Source organism: Plutella xylostella, chromosome 26 (assembly GCF_932276165.1).
Source record: "Plutella xylostella chromosome 26, ilPluXylo3.1, whole genome shotgun sequence".
NCBI lineage: Eukaryota > Metazoa > Arthropoda > Insecta > Lepidoptera > Plutellidae > Plutella > Plutella xylostella.
Genome location: NC_064006.1, coordinates 6,080,287 through 6,102,195, shown reverse-complemented (window position 1 = coordinate 6,102,195; position 21,909 = coordinate 6,080,287). Strand labels below are relative to the sequence as shown.

Below are 21,909 nucleotides of genomic sequence, written 5' to 3'. Positions count from 1 at the left end.
TCGCTGGTAGTAGAAGCAATGTTTATTTGTATATTTCATAGGGTCATTAACATGTGAGAAATCCTAATACCGCGATGTAGTTTGCGGGATAGTGACATCTATGTAAATAGGTAAATACTACTTGATAACTGAACATACCGCCCACCAAGAACGTACGTTCTTCATTACCACCCTCACCATGAGGTGAAGGGGGTAACTCCACAAGATGCATGGACTTGATAACAAGCTGATAAGGACCTACATGCATCCTGTGTGCTTTAAGATGTGGCTGGTATATACAGTTATTTACATAAATTTTTACAATATAATTTTGATAAGTGCTAATTTACAATGTAATTTTGATGGGATCTTCTGTCTTCGCTGTTGCTGTAGTCACTGGCACCGCTGAAGTGGCAGGCGATAGACACGACGACGCTCCGCTCGTGAGTGTCGCCGCTGGCATCCTGTCACCGGGGGCACTGGACCGCTGCTGATGTCTGCTTTGTCTCTGGCACCGCTGAAGTGGCCGGCGATAGACACGATGACGCTCCGCTCGTGAGTATCACCGCTGGCATCCGGTCACCGGGTGCACTGGACTGTCTCTGGCACCGCTGAAGTGGCAGGCGATAGGCACGATGACATCCCGCTCGTGAGTGTCACCGCTGGCATCCTGTCACCGGGTGCACTGGACCGCTGCTGCTGGGGCTGCTGACTCCGGTTAAGTTGACCCGAAGCGCGCCTTGATGTGATGTCCTGGTGCCGCTAAGTGATAGGCGCGGTGGCGCAGCTCGCGGCGCCACTGCTAGCACCCATCACTGGGCACACTGGAGCTCGACTGCTGATGCAGCCATCCCTACCGGAACGATCCTCGGATCGCCCGGTTGACGCCTTCAGAGACGATGCGTCTCTGATTTCTAGCGCCTGCTCAAAAAGTGGCTACTACTAGGGTGGTGTGGTCAGTGACCACATCCACCTGGATCCGGCTCGAAGGACCATGAAAAGGCTTGGTAGCCTTATGTTCGGATCGCTGGTAGTAGAAGCAATGTTTATTTGTATATTTCATAGGGTCATTAACATGTGAGAAATCCTAATACCGCGATGTAGTTTGCGGGATAGTGACATCTATGTAAATAGGTAAATACTACTTGATAACTGAACAATCCGACCAAATGAAATATAGAGTTGAGCGTCTACAGAATGGCCTGCTGCCAAGTCTCTGGAATGCCGGAGCATTAATCAGCGAGGCATCGGCATCGGGCGTCGGACTGCAATTTTTTTTTTTTTTTTTTTTTTTAAAGATTTTATTATCACTCCGCAGACTTTATGTCCGTGCCTTTTTGAGAGATCAATATATTGTGAGAGTTTGGTTGTTTTTTATCTTCATCTTTTAACTACTCACTACTCAATGTGGAAGCTTATAATATATATATTTTATCTTTTATATATATATATACCTATATATTATTAATATTTTTTTTTTTTTTTTGCACTCCTGGAGGAAAATCTACACAGACACCTGGGAAGGGGACCCAGGTAGTGTCGGCCTTTAACCGACTAAAAACCCCCAGTTGTGCATTTCTTGTTTTTTTTTTTTTTTTTCTTTTTTTTTTCTTTGTTTCACACAGTCACACTTACAATTATAATGGCAACAAACATTTGAAGGGTAGGGCCAGTGTCAGCTGTCTTCAGAGAACTTAACAGACGCCTGTCAGTGGCCACACACTCCTTTTGTCATCGCTGTTGTTTTGCCTGGTGTTAATGTGTGACAGTGTTCTTAAAACTATCTTAATTCTATTGGTTAGTTCTTATACAGATAATATTAATTCATGAGTCGGACTGCAATTCAATTTGATCCAATACTGATGCAAATCAACCATCGAACCTTCAGATGATAAGCGATGGAGAATTACTTCTAGATGTGTAGTACGTACCCTTAGTACATTGTACTAATTCAAAAACGGCTCTACGACTTGCGTAAATATTAATTTACCTACAGCGAAAAGCGGGTGACTGAACTGATTACAGTCGTGAGCATTATGTACAGTTTATGTCATTGAGTATATACTATACAAAGTGGAATTCGCAGTATGCACTTTTTATGTCAGTCTTCCAGAACCGAAAATAATTGCGAAATCCGGACAACACTCAAGCGCCATCTGTCGCTCCCATAGAACCGAAGAGGCTGTTCAACGAAGTGGCCAAGCGAAACGCGATCGTCACTGTTCCTGTTCCAGCGCTCGAGTGTGCTGCTAGATCATCTAGCTCGGCCACTAATAACTCGGATAGCAGGCCCAGTAGGCGTAGTAGCGGTTCGGCATCAACCCATGATGACCTATCCCAGGATGTTCAGCGTAAGCTCCCGGTCTCAGATGAGTGGACTGAAGTCAGAGGGAAAAAACCACGCCGCTTGGCATCTCTCGAGTGCAAAGCTGGACCCAGCGTGACCAGTCTCAGAGCAGTAGAGCGCCGAAAGCATCTCCATCTTTGGAACATGGAATCCGGTTTAGACGAGATCAGGGACTATTTACGTAGTTTATGCCCCAACGGAACCTGCACGGTCGAAGAACTTAAACCAAAAGGCGATTATAAATCCTACAAAATCGGAGTTCCAGACATTTACTATGATAAGAGCTTCTCGGTGGACATCTGGCCTGATAATGCGAGGGTAAAACCCTGGGTTCCCTTTCGAAAGGCCTCGGTTGCCAAGCCTCCAACATAACTCTTCAAACAGCTCACATAACACACGCTGCATTGATATCATTTACCAAAATGTAAGAGGCCTCAGAACTAAGCTAAAGTGGTTACGACAAAACTTATTAGTTTTAGACCATGACCTAATCTGCATCACTGAAAGTTTTCTCGATCAAGACATAGATGACGCTGAAGTAACTGCAGGTGGCTGGAGCATACTGCGGCGCGATCGCCCAACTGCGTGTGGCGGAGTCCTGCTATCGGCGCGCCCCGGAATAACTTTACGACGGCGTTCCGATCTAGAAACCGAAAAAGGTGAAGATCTATGGGCTTCTTTTATTTTACATGGACATTTGGTTTATGTGTGTGTAGTGTACATTGATCCACGAGCCAAAGATGAAGTTTACATGAACTGGTTTCATTGTGTAGAAAATAAGATAAATTCCCTTAAAGGTTTGAAGGTCCTCATTGGAGATCTTAATTTAAATAGTGCCTCTATTACTGTTAATAATTACTACGCATATTTTTTAAGTGTTTGTGGTATGTCTGAGATGAATGATGTGCTAAATGATTTTGGTGGAAAGCTTGATGTCGTGTTGGTGCCGGAGAGGTTCAAGTCAACCTGCGTGCGCCCCGCCGACTGCGGAGGGCTGGTGCCGCGCGCCGACCGCTACCACCCACCGCTTCATATCACAGTACCACTGCAAGAAATTCAGCAGGCTCAGTTATTGAATCCCAGCAACGTTGATACAGGTTTGGACTGGAATTTTAAAAAAGCTAACTTTGCCTTGATGTACGATCTGCTATCCAACGCCGATTGGTCACAGGTACTGGTTCATAATAATGCCGACTTGGCCGTTGAGTCTTTTTATAGCATTGTATATGATATTTTCAATAAGTCAGTTCCCAGAAAGAACAGGCCTAAAACATTATCTCGGTCTTATCCTGTATGGTTTTCTGGTGATTTAATTAAGGATATGAACCTCAAAGCAAACCTCCACAGGAAATGGAAAGCCAGCAAAAATCCAACCATATATACGGCGTACAGTGAACTGCGTAAGAATGTTAAGCATAAACTGTCCAAAGCGTATACAGCTCATACCTATTCGATCGAGAACCATTTAAGGTCGAATCCCCGCGCTTTTTGGAAACACATGTCAGAGCTAAGGTCCAAAGGAGGTTTTGAGACTACTGTGTCCTATAAGGGTATTGAGTGCACTGGCAAAGGCTCTGCAGACGCATTTGCAGACTTTTTTGCTAGTGTATTTTTAGAAAGCACCCCCTCACTTGACGCTGATATTGTAAATCGCTCATGCACAGATAAGACTGCCAGCTTAATACATGTAGGTCAAATATCGAAAGAGGATATTGCAAGAGCATTACACCAGTTAAAGCCTCGTAGTGCAATAGGGCCAGACAATCTTCCTCCGTACATTTTAAAAGCTTGCAGTAGTTTATTCATTGAGCCAATTTATTATATTTTCAATCTGTCTCTACATACTGGCAGTTACCCCAAACGATGGAAACTCTCCAGAGTCTCTCCAATCCCCAAAACCAATGACACGTCAAGTGTGGATCAGTACAGACCGATCGCTATCCTTTGTGCGACCGCAAAAATATTTGAGTCTATACTGCACAAGCGTATCTATCGGCAGGTTGCACCATTTCTGTCTGACGCCCAGCATGGTTTCCGTCAAAAGAGATCCGTAGAGACTAACTTGCTTACGTTGGTGGATATCGTGTCGCGGGACATGGAGGGAGGTGGACAAGTGGATGTCGCCTACCTTGATTTAAAAAAAGCATTCGACCGAGTCGATAACGATATACTTCTTGGGAAGTTATGTGCGATAGGTTTCTCTCCTAAACTTCTCAGACTCTGCTCGGACTATCTTCGCGACCGGCAACAGTTTGTGCGCCATGGATGCTATGTCTCTGAGCCCTATCATACTCGCTCCGGCGTCAGCCAAGGTTCAATTCTGGGACCACTTTTCTTCATTCTAATGATAAATGACTTAGAATCACAACTGCACAACTCAACGTGCCTACTCTACGCCGATGATCTGAAGCTCTCCATGCGTGTGCGTGGGGAGGCTGATTGTGCTCTGTTGCAACAGGACCTTGATGCAGTTCACCAGTGGTCGCTGGACAACAAACTACTCTTTAACACCAGCAAGTGCGCAGTTATGTCCTACACCCGAGCGAAGAACCCGTTCGAGGCGGATTATAGGCTTGGTATGGATGTTATTCTTCGCGTGTACACCATTACAGATCTTGGAGTTACATTTGACACAAAGCTGACATTTCATGACCACTTTAAAGCTCTTACAGCCAACTGTTTTAGAAGACTGGGTTTTGTTATAAGGAATGCGAAAGATTTTAGTCAAACATGCGTCATCCAGCTTCTATACAGTGCTCTGGTGCGAAGCAAAGTTGAGTCCAGCTCTGTTGTTTGGTCTCCTCGCGAGTCCACATATACCCTCATGCTAGAAAAGGTCCAAAAAGCATTCCTTCGCTTTCTATATAAGAAAAAATATGGATACTATCCTTACCTCTATCCAACTAGCTTCTTGCTGGGAATGCTGGGGTTCAACTCGTTGGAAGTTCGACGGGATCTAAACCTAGCGATAATGGCATGTAGGACCCTGCGAGGAGAGACGGAATGTCCTCATATGGTTGGTGAGGTTTGCTGCCTGTTTGCCCCTAACAAGTATCTGCGAGCCAGATCTCACAGGCTGCTGGCGGTGGGTGCAGCGCGCTCGGTGGCGCGGCAACAATCGCCTCTAATTCGGGCCACTACGATGGTGAATGCCATAATAGATTCGGCACCACAAGTTGATGTGTTTGCGGATGGTTGGCCAAAGTTAAAAAAGGCATGTCTGAAATTTTGTGAGTCTGAATAGTCTGATGGATAAATTATTATTATATAACTAAATAAGTATTATTATTATTGTGCCTCTATGAAGCGCTAAGGTTTTTCTTTATAACTGTAATGCTATGTAGTGTGATGATGAATAAATAAATAAATAAATAAAAATAAACGAAAAAAAATAAAGAGGAAAGAAGTTGTAGATTTTTTTATTCCCTTTTAGAATATATTACATATGCTGGTCAATGTCCAACCCGCCTAAAGTTAGAGCTTTAATTTTTTTAATTTATCAATAGGTTAAGACAATATGATGCAATGTTTATGAATGTTTTGACATGAATACATTTTTCTTGTAAATTTCAACTTTTTCCGAGGGTAATAGCTGGAAACGGTTAGGAATTAGAAAAAAACATATGATATAAAAGTTTTAGATAATTTTAAGAGCTACATTTTATTACTTTATAATATTTCTCTCCGATGCACCGTTTTCGAGATATAAGCTAAAAACCAAAAATTCGTACCTTTATCCCCCCCTCCTCCCCCCCGCTCATCACCTAGAAGTCAGGACTTTTGGTATGTTAACAACCTAAGCCCCCTGAACAAGTTTCTGAAGGAATCGCTTAGTTACCTGCTCACGCACTCTACACCTAATTTTGAGTCATTTATTGACTGGACTATATGCGCATTATCAATTTTGGAGCACTGTATATTATATATGAATGATTCAATTATTTTTTACTAAGTATATTTTCATTAAAATTCCTAAACAATAAATATAAGCCAAGACACTAAAGAGCTCTCTAAATTACAAATTTTATTCACAAGTCGTAACATTTCGTCTCTATTCTAGAGACTAATAATAATAACTACTAAATAATGAAAGTTATTTGAGATTTCAAAACTTCAGTACAGTTCCAAATAACTTTAAGTAGCTCCACCTATAATTAAATTAAGAGTGAAAACATATGTTAAGGAAACGCAGTAAGGTTCATAATTGTATAAACACGAAGCATGCATGTTAAAATGAACTGTCAGGTACAGTCGAGCTAATGTCACTATTTTTGCAGAGTCTATTTAAAATATACTTTACTAGCCTCGTAAGTAGGTCGAAGCTTTTAAAAACCGTTTACCGTTTATTCTCAGTAAGAGTGTTTACTGTATGTTGTTGTAAGACTCAGTTTTCACTGAACAGTATGCTTGAAATTATTGATGTTTTTAAAGTATTACAGCGGTGTTTACCCTAAGTACATTGTACTCAAGACGACCGAATGGCGTAGTGGTTAGTGACCTGACTACTGAGCCGATGGTCCCGGGTTCGATTCCCGGCTGGGGCAGATATTTGTTTAAACACAGATATTTGTTCTCGGGTCTTGGATGTGCCCGTAAAATGGCAATAGGCCCGCCCCCTATTACATTGGGACTAACATAACACTCTGGCGAAAAGTGGGTGCAGCAATGCACCTCTGCCTACCCCGCAAGGGAGTACATTAGTACAAGGCGTGAGTGCGTGTGTGTGTGAGTACAAATTTAATGAACAGCATAAATCATAAAAGTCATCAGTAAACTATACCGTCTATCAAAGTAAATCACAAATAAATAATTTAAGCATTTTGTCATCACAAGGCAGCAATAAATAGTTAAACTATTTGCTGTCTGGTTGCTATTTGGAGATTTATATTTTAAATGTTATTAAAGTAGCAAGCTAGAGTGTTTTTACGAAATCTTTAAGTATCTTTAAAAAACAAATTGGTCCAAATTCCAGTTTGACATGAAATATACAGAAATATGGTTTGTTTTGAGTGTTAAATAATAAATTATAACGAAGATTTATAAGAAAACTACGGACCAAAGAGGACATTTAAATTGGAAGCTTTTATAGCATTGAGGAACTCAACCCTATTTTACTCATTGCCATATTATTTGTCACATAATATCTAATGTTAGTTTCAAAGTGTTAACGAAAAAAAAGAAACACTTAAACATATAAGTAGTAAGTAGATACGTTGAATGAGAAAGTTATGTGTCGGTTATTAGAAGACCTAGCACGGGGCGCAAGATGCGCACGCCAAGACGCGACAAAAGTTTTCTTGCGCTCCATGCTAGGCCCTCAGGAAATCTATAAAATACTAGACATACGTAAACAGATGTGTAGCTCTGTCAAATGGATTATACACCTGTCAAATGGCGTGTAAAACACTCTTTAAATCTGGTTTAAAAATCTGTTTCGGGTAATACAGAATACAGTAAGCTATAAGGAACTTGTAAGTTTAAATTCTTAATCTTATGTTTAGAAATCGAAAGAAATACAGATAGGCAGATTTCATAGGCCGCTGTTTTTATACATTTTGCGGTATTAATGTAGTTTTCGACAGCTTTAACTGACACCGTTTCGAGCTGTCAAAATATTTAATCGAGCGATTATGAATTCGACCGGGAATCACGTATATATTCATGAGATGAGTGAGGACTGCGATATACAGGATTGCATATGAAGGGGATAAGCATGAGGGGTGATTACATAATTATTGGTCACAGGTCAAAATTCTGCATTTTTTTGGGGATGTATATCAGTTCTCAGCCTGAAGTTAAGTCAAAATATACGAGATAAGTAATAGATATTTTTTTACCATTCGTATTGACACTTGATTGCCATTTTTTTGTTTATCACTATTTCACCAAGGCTACGTCACTAAGGAGAACAAAATACCTAACAATCATAGTCCAAACATTTATTTAAAAAAAATAGCAACTATCACACTGCTGGGCAAAAGCCTCCTCATAAGCTTAAATACCTACATGGAGATTTACTAATCCTTAATTTACTAGCCCTGGGCACCGGCACAATCACTAATAAAACTCCACTCTTTATAAACCTTCCGTCAGTAGAACGTCGTCGGTATATTGCTGCGAAGAGCCGCGCGTCGACCGTTTCCTCAACAAACACATAAATATTTATTCAAACTCATCATAACGCCTGTTGTATGAACGAGCACTCCGCGTCAGACGTATACATTGTGCCTATGTGCATGTGTCTTAGAGAAACAATATGCGAACCAGATGGTGAGGTCACATAAGTAAAACATCAAAGCAAAAAGCTGTCCGCATTTTATTAACTGTCAAAGCGTTTTAAGTTCAACCTAATGACAGTTGTAACAATGAATAAAGTCACAAATCGCTGTCGAAAAAATCAAAATAAGAGCTTAGTGGAGTGTTATTTGCACTGATACTCCATCTATTTCGTATTAAAAAATCGTTGGCATGTATTATTGTATGTGTAAGGTATAAATGTTACATAATATTACATAGGGTAGGTAGGTACCTATATGAAGATAGGGGTAAGGTCAACAGGAAAAGTTCATATCTGCTATAATTTAATAGGTTATGTTTGTGTCAAATGTTGGAAATAGTTGGAATACAATATCGTCTCATGAAAATGTTTAACATTAACGTTTTAGTTGCCTGTCACACGTCTGTCAGAAATGTTCAAAATGTTTTTTTTATTTTTATTGAATTGCAAACCCTAAGTACAATGCTCCAAAATTGATAATGCGCATAGAAATCTTTGACAGATGGGTTGTTTTCGATTATGTGACACATGATATCGAGTCCTATTTCTTTCGAACAAGGTGCAAAATGCAAGTGTTTTTTTAAGGCTCTTACGATTTAATGATTCGGGTGTGAAGATCTGTATGTGCATTATTAATTTTGGACAAGTGTATACCTGCTTAACTGTTCTTGGTTGTTTGTGTTGTGTGATATCTCCAACTAGCCTGCCTAGCGTGGAGATTATGGTAAAACCGCCCAGTCTTGGAGGGGGCCTATGTCCTCCAGTGGACTGAGTGCCGGTTTGTTTGTGTATTGAATTTAATTAAAATAACAAGGTGAAAATGCCACATTCCTGAAAAATTAAAAAAACCGTGATCATTTGAGCTAACATAGTAAAACTGATCAATTTTTCTGTAGAAATACGTGACGGGTCAACCGTAGAACATGTAATTTCATTTAATTTTGTCGGAAGAATGTCATAAAATGTACACCCTGTATTTTTGCACTTCCACTGTGGCCGACTGTACAAACATAAATATACATCGGATTCGTTTATACACTGTTTTGCATTGGAAACGTATATTTTGGTAACATTCACTTTTTATTCAGTTTCCCGTGGGTTTATCTCAGGTATATGGAAATCATGCGCATTTACAAAGCGGAGGTAAATTGTAGAGGTAAGGTTATCTTTGAGGTATTTATTATAAAAAAATATACAGGGTGTTATTTTATCTGTGAAATTCTCGCCTGCAAGTGAAACCCGTCATACGATGTAACTTTTATCACGGCTCCATAATTATTAAGTTTAGATTATACCTCTACACTATTGAGCAAAAATAATAGATTGAAATACTCTTTATTTTGCGCCACGAAACAAAGTCTTAAAAAATTAAAACTTATAAATAAATTTGTACAAAAATGCGACCTTGTTGCTTAAAGCAATCGCTACCCGACAACCGTTGCATTAGCAGAGACAACATTTATCATTCACTTAGCCCTTTCGCTATTTTCGCGCATACATATGGCCCATACGGCCTGCATTACTAATAACGTAGGTACTGCCCCAGCGGTACAGCTGTGGCCCAGTGACCTGAATATTTCCTTCATAATTCCACGTCGATATAGCCATAGGCACCCCACGATACCTGATTCCGAGCTATTTATAGACTGAGAGCTAGTTCCAGGTATTTTCTCTATATTGTTTTGTTTTATATAATATTATATACCTACATACATAAATATAGTCTACACTACAATGCCGGTAGATTTTCAGGCAGTTTATTTGGCTTGAATTTTTTATTTGGTTTATTATTTATTAATACGTTTATTGCGAAATTTACAAAGCGTAGATGTACAATCACGTGGCAATATCTTCTTATCAACCTACAGGAGGTTCAGGAGCAAAAGGCAGGGAAGTGCAAAATATATAAATTGATAATAAGTTTTAGTTGTAAAGTTTATTTGTTCAAAGGCGACTTAATACTGAATACTAATTGCATTTTCTAACAGTTAGGAGGGTGTTGTGGTAGGTTGTGAGAGGAAAAATTTTAAAAAAAATTAAATCTATAAGTAATTAAATTTTTCTATTTTTTGTTGTCTGGGGTTGGATGGCCGTGGTACCTACTTGTAAGTCAGATGGCCGTAGTATGTGTGATGGCCCCACATATTAATACTATTATTAAAAAACCTACCACAATGTTTATGGTTGTGAATTTATATTTTGATACTGAATTACTGACTCAAGTTTGTTTCTGTTTATAGGTCCAAACGAGCACACCTATGACAAGAATCTAACGACCGTTAGAAGACAAATGGCTCTAAAAATAGAAGAAGTATTAATGGTGAATGTAAGTTCAATTTAATATTTATCCCTATCGTCCTGTATGGTATAAGTACAGCACTCGTTATAAATGTAATATTTAAGGTCTCCTTAGTTTTTAACCGACTTCAAAAAAAGGAGGAGGTTCTCAATTCGTCGGGATTTTTTTTAATTTATTTTTTATGTATGTTCATAAATATACTCGCGTGCAATGATAAAGTTCCATCCACAAAATTTGGTATTTGGCTCCATGTGTGGACGGTTGCATTGCCTATTTGCCCGTACTTACTTCGATTCCAAATACAGCAATAATGCAATAACAAATCACCAATAGCCAAGTGAGGTGGCAGCGTCATAAACCCATTTTTTTGTCGACAGGGCACAAGAAACATAATAAACAATTTAGAAGTACAGCTAGCAGAATACGAGAGCAACATCACAGAGTACATGAAGCATCTGAACGACAACCGAGTGGACAACCGACACGCTACTTGGTCCTTTTGGAATGCGCTCTTCTACGCGGGCACCATTTACACTACCATAGGTAAGTTCATTTACAGTACCATATGATTATGTAAGAAGATAAAGCGCATTACAGACGATGCAGACACTTCAATATTTTATCTTGATGCTCTAATAACAATAGAAAATACTTGAAAAAGCGTTTCAGTTTCAGTAGGTTTTACTATTTCAATACAAACAGACTAATTGTTTTCTCCTTCATATTTTATACTTATCATCCGTCCATCGGTGTTATTCTCTAACCTCCTAGATACACAACAAGGAATAAATAGCGAATATAGTCGCAGAATGATTTCTTAGAGAATGGCCCCCCGTGGCTCGTCGCTATATTTGATGGTGTGAGGTCTTTTCATCTCGTAAACAGGCAACACCTACCGAGTACACAATCTGTTATAGTTATTTTTTGTCATATTTATAATATACTTAAGTAGATAAATTACTTTTCTAATATTCTACAGGCAAGACGATGTGGGAGGGAAATAATTGGCCTCCACTCTGTTACTTTGTAAAATTCTAAGAAAACATAGCTTTTTACGTTTTCTTTTACGTTATCTTGATAGAAACTGCTAGTAGTGTAGAAATTCAAATTACCTACTTTCAACGATACAAAGTGTACGGAACAGAAGCTGCTGTGTTCCGCTTGTTTTGTTCGTATTTCGTGCTCAAAGCGCCTGAATAGTTTTTATAGCAACAACAATGCTCGGAACAGTTGCCCGTTAAAACCATCAGGCGAAATGTATTTTCTGAGTTGAAATTATAGCTTCACTAGCTACTTAGTAGTTTAATTTCTTACTCAAACATACATAGTATATGAAAATTATATTTACCTACAATTTAAACTAAAAAATATACAAGAGACGTCCTTATATTTTCATAACTTTTTCCGTCAATATCAGTGAATGAATAAGTTTATAGGTTAGGGTTTATGAATAACAAGATACCTGATTTAGGATATACAGATTGGCACCATCTATTTGTTAACTTAATCCACTCATTCATCCGCATTAGCCCATAGATCCATCCACCTACGACGCTACGCAAGTCCCATGATATTGTAGCCATGTGACAGCCGGTAGCTTACCCCTGTGAACCCTGTCATGACATATCAGCGTATTAACAAGAGTCACGAGTGAGTATAAATATTAAATTCACGAGACCGACGTGTCTGATCCAATAGACCGGTGATTGTGACGTCACCTATCAAAGAAAATAACGCGACAGATGCTTAACTGACACATTTTTTCCGAAGTAACCACAAAAACTTGATCCATCCGGTAATTGAGCTGTTAACTAGACACATGTCACGTTACGGTGGACGATTTGTATTTTTGTAGGAGCACACACGCGCGGCGTTCACACACGCGCCCGGACGTCGGTGTGGGTGTGCAAATTTGGAAACGTGCCCACCGGGCTTGGCTTCTGGAGCTCTCGAGCACAGTTCCCCGAGTGCCCCAACACCGTCGCATTTCGTAATTTCACGACTCTCCTAGCCATTGTCATTAACAGAATTGGTTTCGAGCGATCGAGCAGTGATCCTTTTACGATAAACAGTGATTCCTTCAGTGACAGCGAGTCGACAACGATGAATCGTCCGTCGGAGGATGGTTTGTTTACGAACCGAGTCCTGGGGAGTTGAAAATAGAATCTTTTATTAGACGGTGCCGCGACCCCGATGTAAGGAGTTTGTTGTTGCGCCGCGTCGTCACTATCTGGAGGTGAGTTAACATTTCCTTCATTCCCATCATTGTTGGCTTGCTTTATAAATATTTTATAGTAATATTGGCGATGCCCATATTATTTGATGCCAAACTTTGTTGTGTTTATTACTTTGATAAATGAAGATTGATTTATAGTTTTCTGAATTTGTTTAATAAACTAGAGTGTATCTTTGTTTCAGTTTGTGCCTACGATTTTAGTGGGTATGAGTAAAGAAGAGGATGTCACAACGGATAGATTAGCAGTAAAAATACCAACGATAAAAGCCGAGTCCGAGACTCAAACAAGTGGGAAACTTATAAGTGTATCACCGGAAACAAAGAAAGAAAAAATGATGGAAGAGCAGGCCCAGAGCATGTCGATTCGAAAACGGAGGAATTTATCAAAGAACAGAGGTCAAGCGATGAGACAGAGAGAGCAAACCCCGGAACCTGGCAGAACACCAATAGCCAACGAGGACACAACGACATCTGATGACGAAGACACGAAACAGCCGCGATCGTCGCGCGAAATCGAAGCCGACAGTACTTACCTGGAGATGAGACGGCTTGTGCAGCAGCAAGCCGGCAATAAAGATCCTGTTTACGACATCACTACAGAGGAAGTGCTAGAAAAGAGGGCAATGGCTGCCAATGAACGCAGGCGCAGGAGCGTGTCTCCTTTTGCTCTGCCAGAGAAAGAGAAAGAAGAAGGATCACCATTGCAACGCAAAGGAAGTTTCATGGATCCAACAACTAAGCTATTGAGTACAACTTATACTTTGAGCCCGAAGGAAGAAAATGCCGGGAGAAGAAGTTCGTTAGTTATTGAGCCTCCAAGGGATAGAAGACATTCTCTTACGCCTTCATCCCCGGTGAGTGGTTCTCCGATGGATAAAACAGATTTTCAATATCCAATACCAACTACTCCTAAGCGTCTCGAGGAAATGGTTTACCCTGATGAGGTGAATGCAGATAATAAATCCAAAAGTAAACCTACAACTCCTGCAAAAATGGATGATGTATTTACTTTTGATGATGTAGAAGAAAAACCTAGACCTATAAAGCTTGCTACCCCTAAACCTCCGGAAACGCCGGCTCTGGCCCCAGGTGAAATTGTTACAAAGGTGATACAGATAGAAAGGACTCCGAGCAGAAAGTTGTCTGTTCAAGACAAACCAGTTGTAGAAATCAGACAAAGAATCGTGCGGACACCAAGCAGAAAATCCATTGTTGATATAAAACCTTTGGTGCCGAAAGTATCGGCAAAACAAGTGAAAGAGGTAGAGCCACCTACTCCCGCCAAGGCTCTACCTCCAGTCAAGCCAGTAAGGAGTACTTCTAGATTCGGGGTCAGTGTCGTTGTTGTGATATTACTAATCGCTTTGTTGATTGTACTTTATTTCAAATTGGCATAAATATATTCAAAAATGGTAATTATAGTTGCAGCATAAATATTTTTTTAATAAACTTAGAAGATAATATATTATATTTTATATGCCCAACGTGGTGTTTACAGGGTAAGACTAGTGAGAGTGAAATGAGCGAGGATCAAGCGAACGCACATAATACCAATACTGTAGTACCGCCAAAACGAAGAGTGGCCCCAATTCCAAGAAGATTCTTAAAAAAAGTACCAAGAGAAAACCGATCCCAATCCGTAAACCGTGTAGAAGATATACGAGTTGTTGACAAAACTGGCACAGGAATGAGCCAGACCAGCAAAGAAATAATAGAACTAATGCAACAAGCTAGAGCAAGAAGTTTATCTTTACCTAAAGATGATCCAAGATTGCCTCCTGAATACAAAAACTACAGTAAAAATCTGCAAACACCAAACAAGACACCATCAACACCAAAGCGTACACGAGGTATATCATGCCCTAAAACTATCCAAATAATAAGCGATAGAGAGATTCTAGGTGGACTACCAAGTAAACCATTGGAACCAAGTAAGCATAGAGCAGAACCAGCCAGTAGACAAAGTTCTGGTTACATAGACGCAAGTCAATCCGAATACACCTCGAGTTGTTACTCATCTTCACCTAGTGACAATGAATATGACTTCAACTTATCAGAAAAAACTGCTGAACTAACTCGTAAATTACATCTACTAAGCCAAGAAGTTGAAAGGTGCGAAGACAGTCGTAATATTTTATTGGCCAAACATGACAAAAGAACAGAAGATAACGAACCTATATCTGTATTACGTAAAAGAACTAACGTCCCTACAAATGGAATAAACAAAGAGAAGAAACCTGTAGTAAAAGCAGATAAAAAACCAATAAATCAAACAGATAAACAAATAGAACAATCAGTAAATAAAGAAACTGCGCCTATTGAGAATGATATAAAGAAGAAAACCACATCAAGGTGGAAATTAATAGCTAATTGGAAACAGTTTGTTGAAGATAATAGATCTGACTATGTTGCAATGAAACTACAGCTGAATAAATGCATTTGTGATTCGTTGATGGTCATCATATTATGTGGTTTAGGTGGACTATTGTTCAGGAGCTTAGAAGGGTCATTTGAAAACGCTTACAAATGTGGGACAAGAAATGTGAAACGTGATTTCATCGAAGCTCTATGGAGGGGTAGTCATAATTTGCGAGAGGAAGACTGGAAATCTATGGCAAGGAAAAAGTTGTACGAATTTGAGGATCAACTACACACGGCCCACGAGGCAGGTGTCACCTCCTACAGCGGTCAGAGATCTTGGAACTTTATGAACTCATTCGTCTACTGTATGACTCTACTTACAACAATTGGTAAGATTCATGCGCAAGCGCGACCCACATCACAAATTTGACACATTTTGAAAACAATACAGCTACCAAAACAAATGTATTCTCGTTCATTTTAACACGTTCCTTTAACTAACTCATTCACTGTTCAATTACTTCGCCAAATTAACACATTTTCCTCCCTATGTTTCCAGGTTACGGTCACATAGCACCAAAGACGACGTACGGGCGCATAGCGACTATCCTCTACGCCATCATCGGGATCCCCTTGTTCCTGCTCGTGCTGGCCGACTTCGGCAAGTTCTTCACGAGGATTATCAAGTTCTTCTGGTCCTTCATCCGCCGGTTCTACTACACCAGGAGTTGCAGGAAAGTCAGAAGAAACGTGCCTGTTCATGTGAGTGTTATTCCATATCTATTAACTACAAAAGTATAAGACATACCTACTAGTACTATTTGGCGGATGGTAGAAGCAGTTAGAGTTTGAAGCTAGGGTTCAATTAAACCATACAGCATTCCGTATGTTACAAAAGTAGTAAAAGATGCCGAAAGGAGGTGGCTCAACTGATCAAATAAAACATTATTTCTTTATAGGAAATAGTAATAATTTAAAAAAACACACACTTCCACAAAACGATCAAATGACCAAAACCAAGAATCTATGTAAAGATAAAAATATAAAACTCTGAAATATGCAAATACATTTGAAATGTCCTGTACATTCATGTTTTAAGCAGCCATTAAAAAATAAAGCTAACAAGGAACTCAATTTCCATAATTACAGGAGGTGATGAGAGGGCTAGAGTTGGTGTACGGCGCAGTGCGGCGACCTTCACAAATCTTCTCTGAAGACATCCTGGCGCACGATCACCCTGCAGGCCACGGGCCTCCCACGCCGGATGACACAACGGATGACCTACCCCCACCGCTGCCCCCCAAACCAGGAGTAGAACGCCAAACTTCGATCGACAGCAACACTGTCCAATCCGCACCATCGGTATTCGAAATAGACGATGAATTCAACCTGCCCATCAGTGTGGCCATAGTAATTCTTATTTTCTACATCATCATAGGAGCCTTTGTTTACACGTTATGGGAAGACTGGACCTTCGCTGAATCATTCTATTTCGTCTTCATTTCAATGTCCACTATTGGTCTTGGTGACTATGTTCCCGTTCACCCGATTTTCATGATGTCTTCCATTTTGTACTTGATATTTGGATTGGCGCTGACATCTATGTGTATCAACGTTGTACAAGTTAAACTAAGCGACACGTTCAGCAAGGCAAGTGCTAAGATAGGAGCGTCTATTGGACTAAAAATAGCTGCAGAAGATGGCAGTCTGGTGCCCACTACTCCGAAACTGACAGAAATTGTGCCCGTGCATACGCCTAACAAAACTGATAGTCACAAACAAATTGAAACTAGATCCGATGACAATAAAGAACCGGAACCCCAAACGTAAATATTTAATTTTATATTTGGTGTTGTGATGACTTAGTCCATCATACAAGACTTGTGGTGCTAATTTCATTATGTATGTATAAGTGTTACATAAATATGAAGTGATATTGTTACTAATTTTTAGATTTTATTATTACTTATCAGCAATGAAATGTTGGAAGTTTTTGTGTGAACAAATGAATCATTACATGATTTTTTTATTGAAACATTTGGAATATTATTTAATTTCACATATTATTATAGTATTATCAATTATCTGATATATAAACCTAAATACTGATAAAGTATGCTTACCTATAATATAAATAAATAAAAGTTAGTGTTTTTAATAGTTATAAAATGTAATTTAAAGTTAATTATGCAAGTTTTATAACACCAATCATATAATCATAAACATCACATAAATCACATTGTATTGTTTAGATGCAAGAGTTTTTCTTCTTGAATCATTCTTTCGTTCAGAATTTGATTGAGATGCTCCACAAAATAACTCAAATAATCCTTAGCAACCTCTTCTTTAAAAACTTCAAGTAAGTCTGTTAAAACCTTTGTTCTATATCTTTCAATAGTATTATTCATCTTAGTAAACAATTCTGTCTTGTTACCAGGATATCCCTGGACATCATAGTTCTTCAAACCATCTTCGATTCCGTAGAACAAGCGAAGACTATCCGCTATTTCCGTTCCGAGATACTGAGCATGACAGTAGCCATCCCTCTTAAACAAACTGAACAAAGATTCAATATTGATGTAATTGCCCAGGTAAGGGTGAATATGCTCGAAGTAATACTGCTTCCAGTCTTTAGTGCGGTTCAAGTTTATCTGGGCATCAAAGGACGTGACAGTGACAAGATTTAAAGCAATGCTAGGGATCGATATCGGGAGGAGCTCGCAAACGGGCGCAGAATGTCTGTATCGAGCTGGCCCTGTGAGGATGATGCCTTTGGGACGGTCTAGAGCTGGCATGGAAGCTACCACCCTCATCCAGTTGTAATGGTTCTTGAATCTTTGCTCCATTAAGGGGAATAATGAGGCTTCGCCATCCGCGCATTTGTACGATGAAGCTACCCAGTAATCGTTATAGTGCGTCATGAGTTCTGTTAATTCTGAAGGTGTAGCCTTAACCTCTGGCTCGCCTTCCCAGACTACAATTTCAACGGGAAGTTTGACGATTTCATCTTTATTAGCGCCGCGGAGCAGATTGTCCCACATCATTACTTTTGTGTTTGGACTATGTTCCTTAATTATAGACACAACTGTTTGTATGTGCTTTTGATATTGGGCCCTGTGAATATAATGTCAATTAATTGGTATTGCAAATGCAATTTCCATTATACAGCATTTTCTCTGTGGTAAGTGTAAATACAAATTGTTATCTTGTGGTCAATGGTTCAATATTTAATTTAGAAAATTATACTTACAATCTCGACATATTGGTCTTCCTACATCGATCGCATTCATTTATATGTAAGGCTTCGTTTCCTCCAATGTGAACGTATTGTATAGGACCCAGTTTTTTGTGAAAATCCATGATCTGAATTTTAGTAAAAAACTTATGATGTATTATGATGTATATACAGTCAGAGGAAGAGAAACCTGACCTCTCTCAGAAGCATTGTAAATAAGAGGGGGGGATCAGGTTACTCTCAGCCTGACCGCATATTACTGTTTTAAAGTCATTTGGAGCAGCCAATATTGCAGTCCACTGTCGGAGATAGGCCTTTCAGGGACATGTCACAGGGGTACTCATAGACGCAAATATTTGTAAATAGACGACCGAATGGTCTAGTGGTTAGTGACCCTGTATGCTATGCCAAAGGCCTCGGGTTCGAGTCCCGGCCGAGGCAGAAATTTGTACTCGGGTCTGGGGTGTTAATATGTATCTATCTATGTTTGTATCCGTGTCGATAATAATATCAGCTGTCCGCTGCCCATATTACCAGCTCTGCCTATCTATTCCTATGGGGTCAGATGGCTGTGTTTAACATGTCCCCACATATTATTATTATTACCCTGTTATGTCTCTTCTACTCATCTAAAACCAACTCACCTGCACGATAACATTCTTCAGCACCTTCATACTCCCAGGATGATTCGGGCAGATGGTATCTGCGGACCCAGGGTTCTCCCTCAGGTGAGCGAGCTCCGGGTGCTTCAACAGGTACTCCAGGTTACCGAAGGTCTGTATCAGCGGGATTACGTCCATGTTGGAGAAGAAGACCGCATCGAAGAAACGCTTGAGCTGAGGGGTGAAGATGTGTGGGAGTTAAAGCTGTAGTTGCAGGTTCATCAGCACAAATGAGGCCAACAACAAAGGAGTACAAATAATTAGGTATATTTTATTTATTTGGGACAAGGAGAAGGATAATTACACATGTATAAATATGACATAAATTGTGGACACAAAAATGAAATTAGATGTACAATCCACACATAAAGTTTTGTAAATTTAGGCGTTACAGGTACAAGCAAAAACTTAATTAAGAATAAGGTAGGTAGTTTGTAAAGCGAAAAGCGGGTAGTTGGCTTACATGGGTCATCTCTGACTACCCCTTTGGGGATTACAGTCGCGAGCATAAATATGTAGATAGCATCATATATCAGCTTGCAGATTAAAACAGCAATTTCGGTAAACTTTACACTGTTCTCTGACTTATTTATGATATATGATCCTCCAGATAATCCCCGAGGGAGGATTTTTCCAGCTCGCCGATAGTTTCTAGATCTGAGTTACCTAAGTATAGGTACTTAAACAACATTCTAACTAATATTATAAATGCGACAGTAATGTCTGTCTGTTACTCTTTCACACTAAAACTACTGAACGGATTTGAATGAAATTTGGTATATATATGGTGTAGACCCTGGGAAAAAACATAGGCTACTTTTTATCCCGGAATTCCTACGGGAAAACTTTTTAAGGCGAAGCGAAGCTCGCGGGAACAGCTAGTTTAGAATATAACCATAACATACCGTTAGTTTTCCATAGCAGTATGGAGAGCTAACATTAATCAGTTTCGCCGTGAAAGGAAACATATCCTCGTATTCAACAAGTATAGCATTCACTCGGAACATCGTCAGGAAACGTAAGAAGTTCGTCTGTAAATAAACCAACTTAGGGGGAGCGCCCTTTAGGTCCAAGTGGACTATGACGTTGTGGAACAGAGGACTGTGAGGGTCAGTCAAGGGGGTTGCCTTGTACAGGAAGTAAAATACGAGACACGCAAAAAAACATAGGAAGAAGTTCCGCTTCTTTTTCAATTTGATTCGTTTTAAAATCACGCTGGAGTTTGTTTTTATGGAGATTGACAAAAGCCGCTGCATAATCGTTTTGATGATTAAAATCAGTTTTAGTTTGTAGAAAATTGAATAGTATACTCTGTTATTCTGTTATATCAAATTATTTCTGGATCTATGGTGTAATAATACCAGAGTATGAGCCGTTTTCCTTGACAGCTGTCAGTTGAGCTTTTGGGTAAGCCGATAGATGGCGTGAAAACGCAGTGTACCAACTGTCAATAATTACATAGAGAGCAAAGAGTACTAAACTCAGAATAAGAACTCACTAGTTGTGATTAAATGTCGGGTGGTAGCGCGAGCCATCCTTCCGAGGCTCAGACTGCATGTGGCTTGGGATAGTGCTAAGTATTCTGTGAATAGTTCTACCCGCGCCGTCACGAAGTGTTCTTTTCTCTATGCGCGCCGTTTGAACGGGTGCTGCGTGCGAGAACTGATTTTCTATTTTTATTTATTGTATGATCCTAAATAAGATCCCAAAGAAATACTTACAAGACAAGATGAGAATGAGTGCCGTCGCAACTTGTAAAAATAAAGGACATCATAAATTTCCAAATGATGAAAGCCAGGCGCAACAATGGATTAAGGCGACTCGGATAAATGTGCGAAAAATTGATTGGAAACTGCGAAAACATTCATGGTTGTGTTCGGAAGCCTCACAGAATAACATATTGTGATCTGAGTGTGTTCTGAGGGTTTGAAAGTTGGTACAACCCCAGACAACGCCATCTATTTCTCCAAAAAGGAACTTTTTTTTTTTTTAACAAACGCCTCATTATACTAGTAACAATACTCTGGATCTGAATGATCCATGAGAAAGTTATTATTTTGAAGTTTAAACTTCAGTTGCGCCGCGACTCAGTCTGCACTATCGCAAGTAGGTACGTGTGATAATCGGCTTATCTAATGATAAGTTTTCATAGCAGACCTGGATAATTACCCCATTCACACCACATGACACTTAGTACCTTCTGTTTGCGTACTTATACTTAAAATCTTCTTAGCGTATCGGTAAAACTAGAGCTGGTATAGGGTATACCACCGTGGTGAAAGGATTAGCCAGTCAGAACAGCATCATTAGCCGATAAGCCAGGGTGCAACAAACGTTTTACATTGCGCAGATGTTCACACACCCCAAGTAAATTATATTATGTGTAGTGGAATCGGTTCATGCTCTATTTTTATACGATCGGGATACTTTAGCGCTATTAGGTATATTATTTAGGTTTAAAATAAAATTGTTTCCAGCAAATACTTATTTAAATGATACCTACGACGAAAACG

The 21,909-nt window shown here is 39.6% G+C and overlaps 2 protein-coding genes across 3 annotated transcripts in view; one reads left to right on the top strand and one right to left on the bottom strand.

Moving 5' to 3' along the window:
- The window catches only part of LOC105391354 (potassium channel subfamily K member 18), a 35,619-nt gene extending 18,085 nt beyond the window's left edge, over positions 1-17,534 (top strand). Inside the window, exons 1-5 of one of the 2 annotated variants that reach the window (XM_011562819.3) lie at positions 12,786-13,138; positions 13,321-14,469; positions 14,637-15,888; positions 16,059-16,261; positions 16,649-17,534. In XM_011562819.3, the coding sequence (XP_011561121.3) occupies positions 13,345-14,469; positions 14,637-15,888; positions 16,059-16,261; positions 16,649-17,329 (3,261 nt within the window). In that variant the 5' untranslated portion in view covers positions 12,786-13,138; positions 13,321-13,344 and the 3' untranslated portion in view covers positions 17,330-17,534. Of the gene's footprint in view, positions 1-10,843; positions 10,930-11,279; positions 11,446-12,785; positions 13,139-13,320; positions 14,470-14,636; positions 15,889-16,058; positions 16,262-16,648 lie in introns of those variants that run through there. The other variant, XM_038111531.2, reaches the window with a different exon arrangement.
- A 129-nt stretch (positions 17,535-17,663) lies between these two features.
- Positions 17,664-20,706, bottom strand: LOC105391356 (hexosaminidase D-like). The gene is made up of 4 exons (XM_011562820.3): positions 20,302-20,706; positions 19,379-19,570; positions 18,750-18,862; positions 17,664-18,613 (listed from the first exon to the last, which is right to left on the bottom strand). The coding sequence occupies exons 1-4, from the start codon at positions 20,650-20,652 to the stop codon at positions 17,734-17,736; spliced, it is 1,536 nt and encodes a 511-aa protein (XP_011561122.3). The 5' UTR covers positions 20,653-20,706; the 3' UTR covers positions 17,664-17,733.
- Between the last annotated feature and the right edge of the window lie 1,203 nt (positions 20,707-21,909).

Coding starts and splice junctions, on each gene's coding strand:
- LOC105391356 (XM_011562820.3), bottom strand. CDS start 20,652: ATGCAGCGGCTTTTGTCAATCTCCATAAAAACAAACTCCAGCGTGATT. Junction 19,571..20,301: donor ACTGCTATGGAAAACTAACG/GTATGTTATGGT, acceptor TTCACCCCTCAG/CTCAAGCGTTTCTTCGATGC. Junction 18,614..18,749: donor AAGACCAATATGTCGAGATT/GTAAGTATAATT, acceptor TTATATTCACAG/GGCCCAATATCAAAAGCACA.